The 16,189-nt window shown below is 35.7% G+C and overlaps 1 protein-coding gene across 5 annotated transcripts in view; it reads left to right on the forward strand.

The window, feature by feature from the left end:
- TRIP12 (thyroid hormone receptor interactor 12) overlaps nucleotides 1–16,189 on the forward strand; it is a 151,341-nt gene that overhangs the window by 88,436 nt on the left and 46,716 nt on the right. For all 5 annotated transcript variants that reach the window (XM_008582716.1, XM_008582717.1, XM_008582718.1 and 2 more), the window contains 7 exons: nucleotides 1,046–1,129; nucleotides 2,309–2,404; nucleotides 9,685–9,833; nucleotides 14,265–14,300; nucleotides 14,382–14,477; nucleotides 15,426–15,518; nucleotides 15,707–15,868. In XM_008582716.1, the coding sequence (XP_008580938.1) occupies nucleotides 1,046–1,129; nucleotides 2,309–2,404; nucleotides 9,685–9,833; nucleotides 14,265–14,300; nucleotides 14,382–14,477; nucleotides 15,426–15,518; nucleotides 15,707–15,868 (716 nt within the window). The remainder of the gene's footprint in view (nucleotides 1–1,045; nucleotides 1,130–2,308; nucleotides 2,405–9,684; nucleotides 9,834–14,264; nucleotides 14,301–14,381; nucleotides 14,478–15,425; nucleotides 15,519–15,706; nucleotides 15,869–16,189) is intronic.

The raw sequence follows: 16,189 nt of genomic DNA on the forward strand, positions 1-16,189 counted from the left end.
AGAGTGGTGGCTAGTACAGTGGCGTCTCTTTCTTCAGAAAATCTCTTCAAATTCAAGTAAGTTATTCACATGCCTCTTTGACAGTAATGACAAAAGTTTTCCTTCTGGCTTTTGCATTCTGTCATTATCTGTTGAGTGTACAGGGCATAAGGTACTGTGGATAATGTGGTCATATGTAGATGAATCATCCATGTTAAAAAAAAAAATGCTTTAGGACTCAACAGACACCAGGTACAGCAAACTGCTAGTTTTTCATAATTATAGTTTCTCTTCCTGGTCAGAATTGTAACAGAAACCACCTTCATTAGCTTAGACTGGGGTTTTTGTTGTTTTTTTTGTTGTTCAGGTTAGCATTTTGGGTGGTAGTACCCTTCTGAGTCTTATAACTCTTCATTCTGTACTAATTTTAACATCTTAGTTGCCCTCTCTTTCATACTTTATAGCAATGTTTCACAGTTATCCATTAGTTGAAATGTATATCTTATGTTTTCTTGGAAATAAGAGTATAATCTTTTTTGCACTTTTAAAATTTGAGAAAACAGGTACATGATTGTATCAAGACTACAGCCCAGGAATAAAGCAGGCTAAAAAAGGCACACATGTACATAGAACATTTTCCCCAAATGTCAGTTTTGCTTTTTATAATTTTTGTGACTAATTAGCCATCTATTAAGGATCACAAAGGTTTTAGTAGTATTATCTTCATTGACTTCTGGTAGAGGAGTTCAGGGTAAGACTTAAGAACAGTTTCAGAGGCATGAGGAATCTGTCAAAGGCTATGCATGAATGACATGCAAAGGGTGTATTTCAGTGCTTGTTTAATACGAAAATAGTTGGGCTATTCTTTTGTTTCTAAAAGCTGCAGGATATGAAGTGTAGAAGAACAGCTGAGTGTGCAGTAGGAAGACTAGCTTAATTGCCTTTATTAATTGTAGTTGCAAAACTTGTGGTTTTCTTTTGTAAGATAAGCCAGATGTAATGAGTTTAAGTGATCCTCTCCTAACCCTCGCTTTTTCTCTCCCATCCCTCCTCCCTCCCCTTGAAGCCTCTAGTTCCGTTGCAGGGGCTGTTGGCATGACCACCTCTGGGGAGAGTGAATCAGATGATTCCGAGATGGGACGATTGCAAGGTAAAGACAGTCGCTGAGCCTATAAGAAATCATTACTGCCTGTTACTGCTGTTTCTTATTGAAATTAATTCAGCTAAGTTCATTTGAACATAATCTAGCAGCTCTTGCACCTTCAAAAAAAACTTACTTAGTGGTGATTTGATGATTTGGAATTGAAAGATGAGTTGTCTGCCTCTTCATTTTTACTGTTTTACTGGAGAAAGACTTACACATTTATTTTTTATGTTTTTAAAAAAAGTGGTGATTTGATGATTTGGAATTGAAAGATGAGTTGTCTGCCTCTTCATTTTTACTGTTTAACTGGAGAAAGACTTACACATTTATTTTTTATGTTTTTAAAAAGTTTCCTTCACTGTGGTTGCATGTGTAACTGGTTTTAGTAATACATTAAGAAACATCTTGAAAAAAGGATAGCTTAATATATTGTTCTTTGGTACCTGATAACATTATGAATGCATCTAGTAAGGTTTTTTTTTTTTATCATGTTCTTTGGTGGTTTCTATCACCTATTTCAAAATGAATGTATATAGTGTATACATAACTTCAGAATTTTTAATGTTGTAAGTGCTTTTACAAAAAGCAGCCACATGCTTTACAAATGGATGGGTATATATTTTTATCTCAGGTATATATTTTTATCTCAGGTAATTGACTTATAATAGATCCCCAATGTGAGGCTTACAAGAAACATTTATAAATCAGTTTTGGATTGCTTTTAAGTTCCTGAGAGAACTTACAGTTATCTCTTTTTGACCAGCACACTCATGAATACAGTTTTTCTCACTTTTTGGAACTGATAAAAATAATGTACTGTTTTTTCATATGTTTTTAGAGGGCCTCATGACCAGTATCTAATTGAGAAATAATGTCAGAGGGAAAACAGAGCAAGGAAAGGGGCTTACAATATAATTACTTCAAAATAAATAGTTACCTTGGGTTTTTCTTAGACTTTTTTTATACAGTTTCTGATTTTTTAATTTCTTAATAAAACCTTAAGATACTTGTAGCTGGCACATGTGTGTTTTAATTTGTATTAATTACATTAATCTATTAGGATGGTCTTGAAAGTTTAATATAGTTTCTCAAGTTCAGAATGGAAAGTAATGTTGACTAAATCAATTATAAGATCACTTGCCTTGAATCAACTCAATTATTCGCCCCACCCTTCTTTTTCTTTAGCTTTGTTAGAGGCCAGGGGTCTTCCTCCTCACCTGTTTGGTCCTCTTGGTCCTCGGATGTCACAGCTTTTCCATAGAACAATTGGAAGTGGAGCTAGTAAGTGAATACTTTTAAATTTTTTCTCCCCTGAAACCCCGTAATAATTAGTGCTGTTTTTACTGGTTACCTATCAATGTAAGTATCAGGAAGTTTTCTTGAACTTTAGCTTGTTTTTAAAAGTAGGGCTTGTGCATATTTTCTCCTTAAATACAACAACTGTAAGATTTTCTTCTATACTTTTATTTTTCATTACTGAATTGGAATTATTAAAAAACCATCCAGATTTTATAACAAGATTGTCTCTGTTTTGTTTGTATTATAGAAGAGTAAAGAATCTCAGATGATTACATTGACGGTTATGGTATCTGACTGCATGTTTTGCACAGATTTGAATCTTTAGTTTAATCATAATATGAGCCTGGGGGTAAATATTTCTCAGCACAATTACTAGTCTCTAGACACACTATCAAATTAATTTATTATAACCCAGAGATCTTATCGTATATGGTTGACATAACGTGACTCTTTAAGTCTCAGATTATAAGTAGGAATAGCTTTCATATAATTACAAATCCGATTAGATTATTTCTGATATAGAATATTTAGCTTTCTTAAGCAAAATTTACATTTAAACATTTTTTATAACTTCATTGATAATGTTTTCATAGAATCAGGAGGCTGCTTGTAGTCTGCAGTTTTAATTTCAGAATTTCTAAAGTGTTATTTAAGCCTGTTAGTTATGACATTACCGATGTGTGCTTGTATAATTTGCCATCAAATATTTCAAGGTTTTTTTTTAAGTAATGTAACTTGCATACATCTGCTCATATATGTGTACTTATACTTGAAGCTTTTTCAAGCTTCTGGCCATAGCATTTGCCAAGGAAATTTCAGAAGCAGCTGGTATTTTTGTTTTTGTTTTGTTTTGCTTCCCTGACACTCAGCTCTCAGATAACATACACTGCCAAAAAGTTCTCATGAACTATTGAATGTGGATATTTATTTATGTTATTTACTTGGTGCTGGGATTGTATTGAATCATAGAAAGAACAAACAGAGTTTTCCACATGGAGCTTTCATGCTAAGAGGTTGACACTGTCAACAGGCAAGACAATTACTGTATAGTGGTGTCAGTGCAATGAAACGAAGTAGAGTAAGGATGTGGGTTGGTTGGTGGAGGGATGTAGATAGGCTGGTTAGAGAAACTTTCTTTGAGTCATGGTGATTTTGTAGAGACCCAAGTGCAGTGAGGAAAACAGCCATACACAGGTCTGAGGGAAAGAGCATGTGCAGCATTTGAAGTGGGAATGAGCTTGGCATGTTTGAGATAGACAGCAGTTGAGATCTGTGGGAGAAGTGAAGGGAGAGTGGTAGAAGGTGGAATCCAAGAGGTGTAGGCATTCACCAAATCATGGAGGGCATTGGCAAGCCAGCAGTGAATACGGGTTTTAACTAAGGGTAGTAGGAACCATTGAAGGATTTAGAGAAGGAGATTGACATGGTTTTTATTATGAAAAAGATCAAACAGAGGCAAAAGTTGAGAATTTAGTAGTATAATACATCTCATGAATGCATCAGCAGTTATCAATCCACAGTAACTATTATCCCCATATCAGCCTTTCTTCCTGTTCCCAGAACAATTTTAAAGCCAGTCCTAGGTGTTTCATCTGTATATATTTGAATTTGTAACTGTAAAAATAAGTCTATACCAAAAAAAATTGACATTATTGTAGTTATTTTAAGAAGAAAATTTTTACTATAAAGTATCAGAGTTCAAGTGTTCCCATCCTCTCATAAATCTGTTTGTAAATTTTCTCTGAGTCAGGATCAAAATATCTATACATTGCAGTCAGTCAATATGTTTAAGTTTTTTTCACTAAAAAGAAATTTGATTTCATTTATTTTTCACTTCATATATTTCTGGGGAGAAGACCGGAAAGAAAATTTGCTGCAGGGCTTCCTTGAATGGTATTGACATTAAAACACCTCAAATCCATATTTTGGCCTGACCTTTACACATGAGATGAATTTATGCTATAGACTGGAACTAGAATAGAAAACAGTGCTACCCCTTGTGGTACTCATGACTTGCTTCAGCAGCGCCTCCTTTATGTCCAATCTTCATCTCTACCTTCACCCACATCCCGCTTCCCATGTTAGTTTGAAATGGATCCCAGACATACAATTTTATGTATAAACATTTTATCATGTAGCTCAAGTTAGTGCCTCTTAAAACACACACACACACACACACACACAATCAGATTCCTGTTATTACACTTAAAAAAATAAGCAGTATTCTTTAATGATATGTGTCCTACCAATGTCAAATTTCCATTGTCTCAGATGTAATAAGTGTATTTCCTGTAAACTGGTAGTTGGATCTAGAGGCTTTTTCAGTTTGAGTTCGATTCTATCTTCTTTCCCTGGTGAGGAAAGACTTCAAAAGTGGCAATGTGTTCTTATATTAGGAAGCACATGGTGTCTGTCTTTTAACAAACTATTGAAACTCGGTGTCTAGGTAACAGGTTACAGAAGGTCTAATAATCACCATTCATTTATGAGAAGTAAAAGAAATAACTTAGTAGAAATATATAAGGAATATTTTTCCCTTATCTTTTATTTGGTTACCCAGGAAAATAATTGATATAGGAAAGAAATTTTTCCCCTTTACTTACCAGTTTTCAAAATAGTGGTTTTTATATCCTCCAAAGGTTCTAGTTTGTTGTTGGTATTATTATTATTATTATTATTATTATTATTATTATTATTATTTTTGGCAGCTGGCCTGTACAGGGAACCTGACCCATGACCATGGTGTTACTAGCACCCTGCTCTCCTAAGTGAGCTAATTGGCCAGCCCTGTTTTTGTTTTTTAAATGTTTATTTTTAAGTATCATTATAAGCAGTGGGTCGAGACATGTGTTTTAGACATTTCAGTGAGTTTCACTGATGCTTAAATTGTACCCTCATTGGATGTTAGGATCTTTTTGAAGTTGGCTTCTGAATCTTTTTGACATGACCGTAGTAACTTTTGATAGCCTCTTTGCTTCCTGGTATGACAAGATGTACCAACCCCAACTGCCTTACTTTTCCCCCACATACCTGAAATTGGGGATTTCCCCAGACAGCCCTCGTTTCTTTTGTGTGAGAATACAGAGACCACAGTCTGGGCATATTCATTGCTACAGGGTTGATCATTGTTACTACACTCTTTTGCTGGACAAACCTAGGAATTTTTGTACTTTTTTTTCTTTTCTTTCTTTTTTTTAAAAAGTTCATACTGATTCTGCCTATTCATATTTAGGGCTGCTGCAAGGTCTTTATCTAACTTCATTGATGTTACATTTACTTTCCCCTGTGCCAGAAGTCCTAATTCCCAGTGATAATAACGTAGTGACTCATTTGCTTTATTTCACAGCATAAGATTCCAACTTCCCATCAAAAATATTATTGAGAAAGTTGTAAAAATGTTTTACACTTTTTTTTGTTCTTGGGCTATTTCTCATTTTGTGGTCAAATTTTTGTGTTTTGAAGTCATTTGAAAGAATTCTTCTGTTTGTTCATGTCACCACGTTGGTTTAATACATTTGCTTCACTTTGCTTTTTAGGGATTGCTTTTTAAAATTTAGTTTTGCTTTTGTAATTAATATTTACATGGTTCTGAAAGTCAAATCTACAAACATGGTTTATTCAGAAAGGCCTTATCTTCTTTTGCTGTCTTTTCCCTGTTTCCTTCTCCCATATAAATATAAGTTTTATGACTTGTCCTTCTATTTTTTACTTATTTTCAACATTTGATCAGTCCTGGGGGTATTTTGTCTTTTAGCTTTGATCCTCAGGTATGGTGTCTCTTGCGCTTGGCAGGGTAGCCACATTTGCCACTTTCTGAAAGTGGTAGGCGTAAGAACCACAGCAGCAGCAGTGCTTATTGTGATGCTTTCCAAATGATGACCTTCCTTCATCATCTTGCCTGCAGCCAAGACCAAAGAGATAATTCTTTTTTTTATAGATTTCAATTCTCTGTTGAAATTCTGTATATTTTTATCCAATTTGGCCATCTTTACTTTTAATTTCATTATATTAAGCATAGTCATAAAATACTTGTCTTATTTTTTGAAGTGTCGGTCTTTTATTGTCTTTTTTTTTTTCCCTCTTGATTCTCAGTCCCATGTTCATACCTCTAAAGTAAAAGAGGAAACCATTGCTGGCAGAAGATACCATTTGGGGCCTCTTTGGTTCTTTCCTACTGATGGTTTCCTCTTTTACTTTATTAAACATAAAGGGGCCCGGAGCTCAGTCGGGACTTGAGCTTGTTTTGACCAGAGTTGCAATTTTGCTATGACTCATTTCACCTCTGCCTCATTTCTGGCCCTCTTAGGATTTTGACTGAGATCCTTGTAAATCTTTGTCTCCTCAGATTTATAATAATAATGAAGTGGCCTCAAAATGTGGCAGTTGTCCTGGTGGTTTGGATATTGGCTGTGTATGTTTGAAGCAGGCCTCTTCTCTCTGTTGGGACTTTGGCTTCTCAGCACCATGAGACTGTGGGAGATTTGATTCTCTCTTACCAAACCTTCTTACTCAGCTCCCGGCCTTTTTCACAGTTGAGAACTCTGCAAGTGTTTATGGGACCAGTTTAACCTGACACATGAGCATCCTGTGACTCTCTGAAGCACTGCTGGTTTCTCTTTACCCTCCCTATCAGGGGTCAGCAAACTACTGCCCAAGGGCCAAACCCAGCCTCCTGCTGGTTTCTATTCAGCCTTGGAATCTAGAGTGGTTTTTACATTTTTATGTGGCTGGAAAATTTTAAAAAGAGTAATATTTCATGACTTGTGAAAATTAAATTGTCAAATTTCAGTGTCCATAATGTTTGAAGCATAGCTATGTTTATTTGTTTATGTATTGTCTATGACTGCTTTCAAGCTATAGTGCCAGAAGTCAGTAGTTGCAGTAGAGACCATATAGCCTGCAAAGCCCCAAATAATTACTATCTCGCCCTTGATAGAAAATATTTGCTTGCCGACCCCTGATCTATGATAGTGTTTCTCAAAATGTGGTCTGTGGACTCCTGGGGTGAAGGGGTGTCCTAAGACTTATACCTAGAATCCATAAGTTCAAAACTAATAATAATAGTTACTTTGGTTTTTCTTTTTCCACTTTGTTGATGTTTGAACTGATTGTGCAAAAGCTGTGGTGGGTAAAACTGCTGGTATCTTAACAAGAATCAAAGCAGTGGCACCAAACTGAACGAGCAGTCATTGTATTCTTCATCGTCATGAACTCCTAGTAAAAATAATTCCATTTTTACTTAAGAATGCGCTTGATAAAGCAGAGTTATTAATTTAGTTAGATCTTTAGTACTGAGTATATGTCTTTTTAATAATGTTTGTGACAAAATAGGGCCCATTTTTTTCGTATGCTTTACCTCAAATAACATATCACCACAGACTGAGGGTAGAATACTTAAGAATGCGCTTGATAAAGCAGAGTTATTAATTTAGTTAGATCTTTAGTACTGAGTACATGTCTTTTTAATAATGTTTGTGACAAAATAGGGCCCATTTTTTTCGTATGCTTTACCTCAAATAACATATCACCACAGACTGAGGGTAGAAGCAGAATTGAATATCCAGCTGTCTTTTATTAAGCCTGACATCAAGACATGATTTGGAACAAATACTGGAAAGTATGGTCTTTTTTCCACAAAAATTTCAATAGATATAACCCACATAAACAAAAGTGCTTTGGGGTTCCTTAATAATTTTTAAGGGTATAAAATAGTCCTAAATCCAAAACCCACTGATGTAGGAGTTGGTTTCTCTTCATATATCAGAGGGTAAGTTGTTATGGTTATGGTTTTGGCTCTTTGTTGTCATTTTCAGTTTGGCATAAACTGTTTCTTTTTAGAAACATCCCAAGTGTACAGTGGTATTCATGATGATTTTGATCATGCTAAAAAGATCCATATCCTTAGAATTGCCAGCCCCAATGTTTATAAGACATTTATCAGATGGCAAGTGTGTCAGGTTTTCCTTTTTTGGTTATTGTGCTCCTACAACATAATTGATATGAGTGAGCTGTTGCATTCTTTTCAAGTGAAGTTCAAAGCAACTGAGGATTCTTTTGTTTCCCTTCATTTTGTTTTTCCTTCCACATTATTTAAACACAAAACCTGCTGTAACTGGAACTGATATTACTGTATTTAGTTTAAAATTTAAATTTAAAAATGGTATTTCTTTAAACTTGACTTTCCTGCAATCTGTTTTTGGATGGACTTTTAATTGTGGTAGAGGTAGGTAAGCAGTGATGTGATGTTATGGAATGTGTTAGCTACAGTCTTTTTTTTTTTTAATGGTTCCTGACCGATATGGGGATCCAAACTCTTAACCTTGGTGTTATTGTACCACTCTCTAACCAACTGAGCTAACCAGCCAGCCTACAGTCTTGAATAATAAAACAAATTTTCCAAAGATCACCACTTGCCTCTTTGAGAGAGGTTCATGTCCCTGGGAAGATCACTGAAGCTTAATTCAAATTAAAAACTTTGGTTTTGATGTATATTCTACATTCATTGACAGTTTCCAAACATATATCCCCTTTCTATGCATTTCAATACTTAATCATGTGGAAGTGGAAAAAAACTAATACACAAAGAATAACATGAAAAGGTGTAAGAAGAGAAAGTGCTTGAAAGTAACATCAGGTGTAATTGAATTAATCATGGCTTGAAGTAGGAAGGTGTCCATAAAAAACCAAACACATTTGTAGATTTTACTTTTGATTGTGTTGTTCAGTTTATTTTCTTGTGATAGGCCGAGTCTTCATGTTTTTCAGTTGTTGTGTGTAATGAAATTGAATGTTAAAAGTAGAAGTATTCTGTTGGCCAGCATCCACACATTGAATGAGAGGAGATGTATAGGCCTATATGGTTTTGCTGTTTTTACAGAATACTTCATACTTTCCACTCTCTTTTGTTAGATGCATATTTTGTCTTTATTGCTTTCCTCTTTCATTATTACTTGGATTCCATTTATTCTGGTGCAGGTATTTAGAGGTAGACAACATTTCCTTTGAGGTAATCACTGTTTAACAGATTTTTATTATTGCAGCTTCTGCTCACTATGTATATTTCTTTAAAAGCACTATGTATATTTTCTTTAAAAACTTAATTCTGCCTTGAATATGTCAGCAGCATGTACATTTGATCTAACCTTTAATTGGTAATTGAAGAAAATTATCAGCCAGTTAACTCCATTTAGAGTCATGCCTTATTACTAATAAGTAATAATTTTCTTAAATGTGTAAAAATAATGACTTCTTTTTCTCTGAAGGTTCTAAGGCCCAGCAACTACTGCAAGGACTACAAGCCAGTGATGAGAGTCAGCAGCTTCAGGCGGTTATTGAAATGTGTCAGTTATTGGTCATGGGGAATGAGGAGACTCTGGGAGGGTTTCCTGTCAAAAGTGTTGTTCCAGCTTTGGTAAGCATAGAATTTCCCCCTTGTTTTACCTCAGTTGTTCTCTGAATGCTGCCAGTTTTCTACCAAGTGTATGATTATTGTCGTTACGAATTTCAAAACACAATAGAACTAAGGGATAGGACCATGTGGCTTGGTGCTATAGATATTGTGAGTGATCATTAAAGGTGAGTTAGTAAATTTTCTAAACCATTTTTTGATGAATTGACACTGAGTCTTTGACAGTTAGGTGACTGATTTTAGATTTTTAGTTAACCTTGACCAGTTGGTTAACCTTGACTCTCAGCATGTAAAATGTATGTGCCTCCTATTTTAACCTGCTGATCTATGGGGCAGTAGTACTAAGAAGCAGCTCACTTAGGGTTGTCTTTGTGGTCCAAAAATGTTTTATGTTCAGTGAATGTGTTTATGGGAAGAATAGTCAAGCCAATATACCATATGGATCCTTCTAGTTTAAAAGGTTTTATGTTAAGCAAAAAAAAAAAAAAAATTTTTTTAAAATCTTTTTAATGACTTTTCAGCACAGTTGTGAGTTGGTATTTTGATAGTTGAAATTTATTAACGTCTTAATTGCTTTAAGTTTTTTAATGTGAAAACAACAGGAAGAAAAATTGCCATCACCAAATGTAGACTGCTTAACATAATACAGCTTTTAAATAGTGGCTTGGTAATTTTCTTTGTTTAAAATTAAAGAAATTGGCTATAATTTAAGTCAATCAAATACTAAGAAAAGGCTAACATAAACATGATTACATTAATGGCATATTTTATCTTGGAAATTATAAACAAATACTGTATCTTTTTTACATATCCAATAAAACTGACAAAAAATGAAATTATGGTTGGTAGATCAGATTGTCTCATTTGATCACATTATCAAATAATGGAGAGAGCTGAGCAAAGCCCTGTCAAATACAAGGTGACAATCTTTATTCTGCCTCTTCTTACTTGTTGGGTGGCTTGGCCCTGGCAGGGCTTCGATAAAGGATAGACCAGTTTCTTCACCTTCTGCCACTTAGACCTTCTGATAATAAATGCCAGTTATCAAATCATAGTTCCATTCTCGTAAAAGGTTTGCAGGTTGCTTTCTGAGTGTTTTATGAATACGTTATTAGCCTTTGTACTTTTAGATTTTGCCTATGTTAGTATCCATTATCAGATTGCTGATTTGTTCAGTAGTTGTCTTCTGTGACCAAAATTAAGCTTTCTTGATTTGCTGTTTTTGTTATTCATTAAAAAATAAGTAGCAAAGAACTGGGCTTACCTTATACTCTATCTACAATTAAAATTCAGTTTTTATTTGTTATATAAAAAGCCATTAAGTCCAGGCAGAAATGTTGATGCATAATCCAGTTTACTTAATTTGCTGGTTGTTGATTAGATTTAAGTACTTAATAGACTTGCATGAGTCAGCTAATGTTTTTAATAATGGCTGTTAATGAATCGTCCAGATTTATCTTTTATCACAGTTGAATATTGTTAATATGTATCCATCCATCACCATATGCTTCTGTGACCATAAATAGTCAATTATGGTGAAAGGGAATTTATTTACGGCAGTCCTTTCCAAACATGGCCTTACATGGGTCATTCTGCTTTAAGAATTGGGTAACTTAGTAATTTTCTGTTAACATTACAACCCCTTTCAATTTTGACTATTTTAAGTGGCAGATTGTAGCTGATTTGAGACATAGAGTTTTGTTTGATCCTGAATTGGGTGTGTGTGTGCATGTTTTTTTGTTTTTTTCAGTAATAAAAATAGTTCTCAGGACCTGTGGTATATGGATATACTTTACTAGCATAATTTAGAGCTGAGAAGCCACTCATATTAAATGAGACTCGTATTAGAATGTCTTATGTCTTTTATTGTATTTATAAATTTAATTGAAGGATACTTTATAAAAGCTTAAATTCAGTGCATTTATTTTTTATTTTATTTATTTTTTTATTAATATATATTTTTTTTACATTCTATGATGTTGTTGTGGACCGGTTAGGAGGGATGGGAAGAGGGGAAAGGGGAAGGAAATGGGATAGAAGGAGGAAGGAGGAGGTGTGGGATTGAGGCCTATAGCACCCCTCCTCATTCCCACAGGGGACACTAGGGGGCTTCCAGTGGTGGCTTGGTCATTGCCAGTCTGGGTGCAGATGTCAGGGGGTTGTGGCAAAAGCCCTTGCCTCCCACCACCCTGGCTGGGGAGAGCCAGGGTGCTTCCTGTGGTGGCTTGGTGGTCCTTGCTGAGCTGGTTGTATGTGTTGGGGGTGTGTGTGGCCAAGCCTCTTGTGGGGGCTCGGTGGTCATTGCTGAACAGGTTGTGCATGTCAGGGGGGCGTGGCTGAGGCCCCTGACCTTCCCCCTTTTCTGGCTTGGTAGACCAGGGTACTTTTCATACTTGTAGGAGTTTATAGGTTTTCTTTGGTGAAATGAGACCTTTATTTGTTAATATCAAACTTTGTCTCTGGTTTTGGGTACTTTGTTTTTTCTTTCAGTTCTGTGTTGGATTATTTACTGTTCCCACCACTTAAACTCTGTGCTGGAACTAATTTATTGTCCTTTGCTTACTTCTAAAATGAGGGAACTTCCTGTAGGGACCAGCACTTGAGGTCCGTGGTTGAGCTAAATTGCTACTTTGCTGCTGATTCCCTAGGGAAGGCTTTTTGTGCAGCTCAGGTTTTAATGGCTGACTTTATAGGCACTTCTGGGTCTAGTGAGATCTGGTGCACCTGGGTTGTGTAGAAACTCTGGTCTGGGCCTGAGTCTTTTCATCAAAATGCACCCCATGCAATTCTATATTCCTGACCAGTCTCCTCTGAGTGGCCCTATGCTGATTGGGGGAAAGATCAGCTGTCCTTGCTGAGCCTCACTGATCCCCCAGTGAGCCAGTCTCCCCCACCACCTATGCTCCAAACATTTCCCATGGGATGGGCCGTGCTCCGGTCCTTTGCGATGACTCACTGGCCTCTGAATGGCTCCTTTTTTTCAGTTGTTGTAGCTCCTCACTCCTATGTGGGTCCACGGGAACCCTATTAGTGAGTGGTCTTGCTGGCCTGGGGGCCACTAGGGCCCTCTTCTCCCCTGCCACCTCCAAGCAACTTCATCCGAAGGGCTCAGCTTTGGCTTTTGGTGGCCCCTGCTCCATGCACTCAGCAGCTCCAGCCTGGAAGCAGCTGGCTCTCCAAAAGGACAGAGCTGTTCTTTCTCTCATCGCAGTTTCTTCCACCTTCATGCATTACATAGGTTTCTCCTCCTCTTCCCCTGAGCTCTAGCAACCCCAGTTTGGCTGTTGTTGCTTTTTTATAGTTGTAAATTGGTTGATTTGTGGGAGAGAGTGACGCTGGTGACTGTCTATTCTGCCATCTTCACCGGAAGTCAATTCAGTGCTTTTAAAAGTTTCCATTAAACTAGAAGGTAATGACTGACTTTCCCCAAGGAGGAAATTTCTTTGTTGATTCAGCTGCTTCAGGAGGATGGAGCGGGGATACCCCCTAGCAGTTTTACATTTTACATTTCCTCATTAAAAAAAAAAAAAAAAAAAAAACATGGCTGAAGGCTGTTTAAGGTCTTTTCCACAAGAAAATCTGAAAGAAAATCAGGTATTTAGACTCACTCATGCATATGTGGAGTAATTATATTAATCTGGCTTTTAATTAGTGAATTATTAGTTTCTGATAGGATCAGTCTTAAATTCTATATTACTGTGTGAGAGTACTTCAAAAAGTTCATGGAGAAATGGAAGTTCATGGAAAAATAGAATTAAAAAGGTAATATGAAACTTTCCATGAACTTTTTGAAGTACCCTCATTAGGATCAGTCTTAAATTCTATATTACTGTGTGAGAGTACTTCAAAAAGTTCATGGAGAAATGAAAGTTCATGGAAAAATAGAATTAAAAAGGTAATATGAAACTTTCCATGAACTTTTTGAAGTACCCTCATTTATTTTACAGCTGAGTTAAATGGTGCTTATCTCTTCTAGAGAAGCTTGTTCACAAGAGTTTAAGCTATGGTCCCGAGTCTGTGGTAACAGTTGTTAATTCAGCAAATGTCAGTGCTTTGCTGGTCCTGTTTATTTTACATATCAAGTATTTACTGATACTGTTAAGTCCACCATGATATGTTATTGGGCTTCTGAAGAGGATTAGAGCTACCAAAAGAGATGGTTGTAAGCAACAGGATGGCTTTGTTTTTGACTTGGATCATGAGGTGATGATGGTCTAGCAATGGTTCCAAGTCAGAGCTATAGCTTGTAAGGAATGCCATACTAAGTGTAATAATTTCTTGTGTATGCCCACTAGGTTTTATCTCGAGGTTGCTTTTGCGTGATAGAAGTCTTGAATAATACTTTCCATTTTAGTTGAAGCGAAAGAGAAGGAAATATTTCTAGGGCTTTTCTCCAAGAATGTAGCTTCTAATACTTTATCATCTTTTTAACAGATAACGTTACTGCAGATGGAGCATAATTTCGATATTGTAAGTATATCCTGAATTTTTAAAACACTGTAAATTTAAATTTTGAGTTTTTATTGAATAAAAACCTTCCTTGCTTTGTAGATGAACCATGCTTGTCGAGCCTTAACATACATGATGGAAGCACTTCCTCGATCATCTGCTGTTGTAGTAGATGCTATTCCTGTCTTTTTAGAAAAGGTAATTCTTACTTTTGCCCAATTTGTTCAGAAGCAGGCATGGGAAATCAAGGTTTGAACTCTTGAATTCCAGCTTCCATTATCTAACTAAAGTATATTTTTTAGCCAAGATCCCAGAAAAGTATTTCATATTCAGCAGACCAATAGTTTAGAGTTGAAGCTGGGCTGGTTGGTTAGTTCACTTGGTTAGAGTGTGGTGCTGATATCACCAAGGTCAAGGATTTGGATCCCCATACTGGCCAGTGCCGTGTTACCCACTCCAAGTAAAGTTGAAGCTAATAACTTATGGAATCAGCTGTTTTATAATTTTTAGTAACAGCAATTACCACATTAATATAACATCTTTCAGAGAAGAACTTAAAGCACTTGATTAAAAATAATCTCATTTCTAGAAAACATCCCAGTGAGGTTGATAGCTATTTAGACCCTCATTTTACAACTGTGAAAGCTGAAACAGAAGAAAAAGTGCCTTGCTCAAGGTCAAAAAGTTGAGTCAGTGCAGAGGGGAATTTTTTCATATGGTCTGTGGTAGGTTGTGTTTTTGGCCTGTGTTACGGACATTTTTCTTTATTTAATGCACAGTAAAGTTTGCTTAATCTGATAAACTTGGAGTATGGTATAAAGTATAAAACTTGATTTAAAAAAGATCTGTTATATAAAACAACCCATCTATTTTAAATAGGAAAGTTTAAAGTTATGTAATTAGATTTCATTTATGTAAAACATTTTCTAGTATCTTAAAAACGGAGCAAAATAGTTGGAAGGAAACTGCATGGGCTCATGTAGTTTAAGATCATAAGTAACTTGTTTCCTATGGCGGGTTTCATGTTATTAGAGGCAGTATAAATGACGGAAATTAGAGGAAATACTGTGTTTATTCATGTAAGAGATAAGCTACTGGAAAAGAACTTAAATGATAACCTTAAGTTACCTATTTATATGTTCCCAGCTGCAAGTTATTCAGTGTATTGACGTGGCAGAGCAGGCCTTGACTGCCTTAGAAATGTTGTCACGGAGGCACAGTAAAGCCATTCTCCAGGCGGTAAGTGTTAACAAAGGACTATTTCATTTAATGTTGGATTTTAGATCTACATATGTACTAGCTCCTTGATTGCAATCTCTGTAAGATACACATGTTGTTGCCAAAGTGATATGCTAGACTTATTAGTAGTTAATTTTTTTTTATTGCCGATAAAGGATTTTTCGTTAACAGTTTTTTTTATATTTTAGGGTGGTTTGGCAGACTGCTTGCTGTATCTAGAATTCTTCAGCATAAATGCCCAAAGAAATGCATTAGCAATTGCAGCCAATTGCTGCCAGAGTATCACCCCAGATGAATTTCATTTTGTGGCAGATTCCCTCCCATTGCTTACCCAAAGGCTTACCCATCAGGTAAAATATGAACCTATTTTATGTGACATAAAACATTTTTATTATTTTTTTTAATGACAATTTCAACTAGTGTCTTAAATCTTCCAATTGGATATATAAAATTGAAAGTGTTCTGATCCATGTTTTTTCCCATGTTATCTGGTCATGTACCATATTAGGTTATTTTAGAATTTTGGTGGATTTACTGAAATGAATAGTAATTCATATGTTTAATATCATCAATTATTTTTCCTTTTAAGGGATGAATTTGTTATTGTAAACATTGTTTTACTATGTGATATGATCAGGATTTCCTTTTGGAAAAATCACCCTTTTTTTTTT

Source organism: Galeopterus variegatus, unplaced genomic scaffold, assembly GCF_000696425.1.
Source record: "Galeopterus variegatus unplaced genomic scaffold, G_variegatus-3.0.2 Scaffold2707, whole genome shotgun sequence".
Classification (NCBI taxonomy): domain Eukaryota; kingdom Metazoa; phylum Chordata; class Mammalia; order Dermoptera; family Cynocephalidae; genus Galeopterus; species Galeopterus variegatus.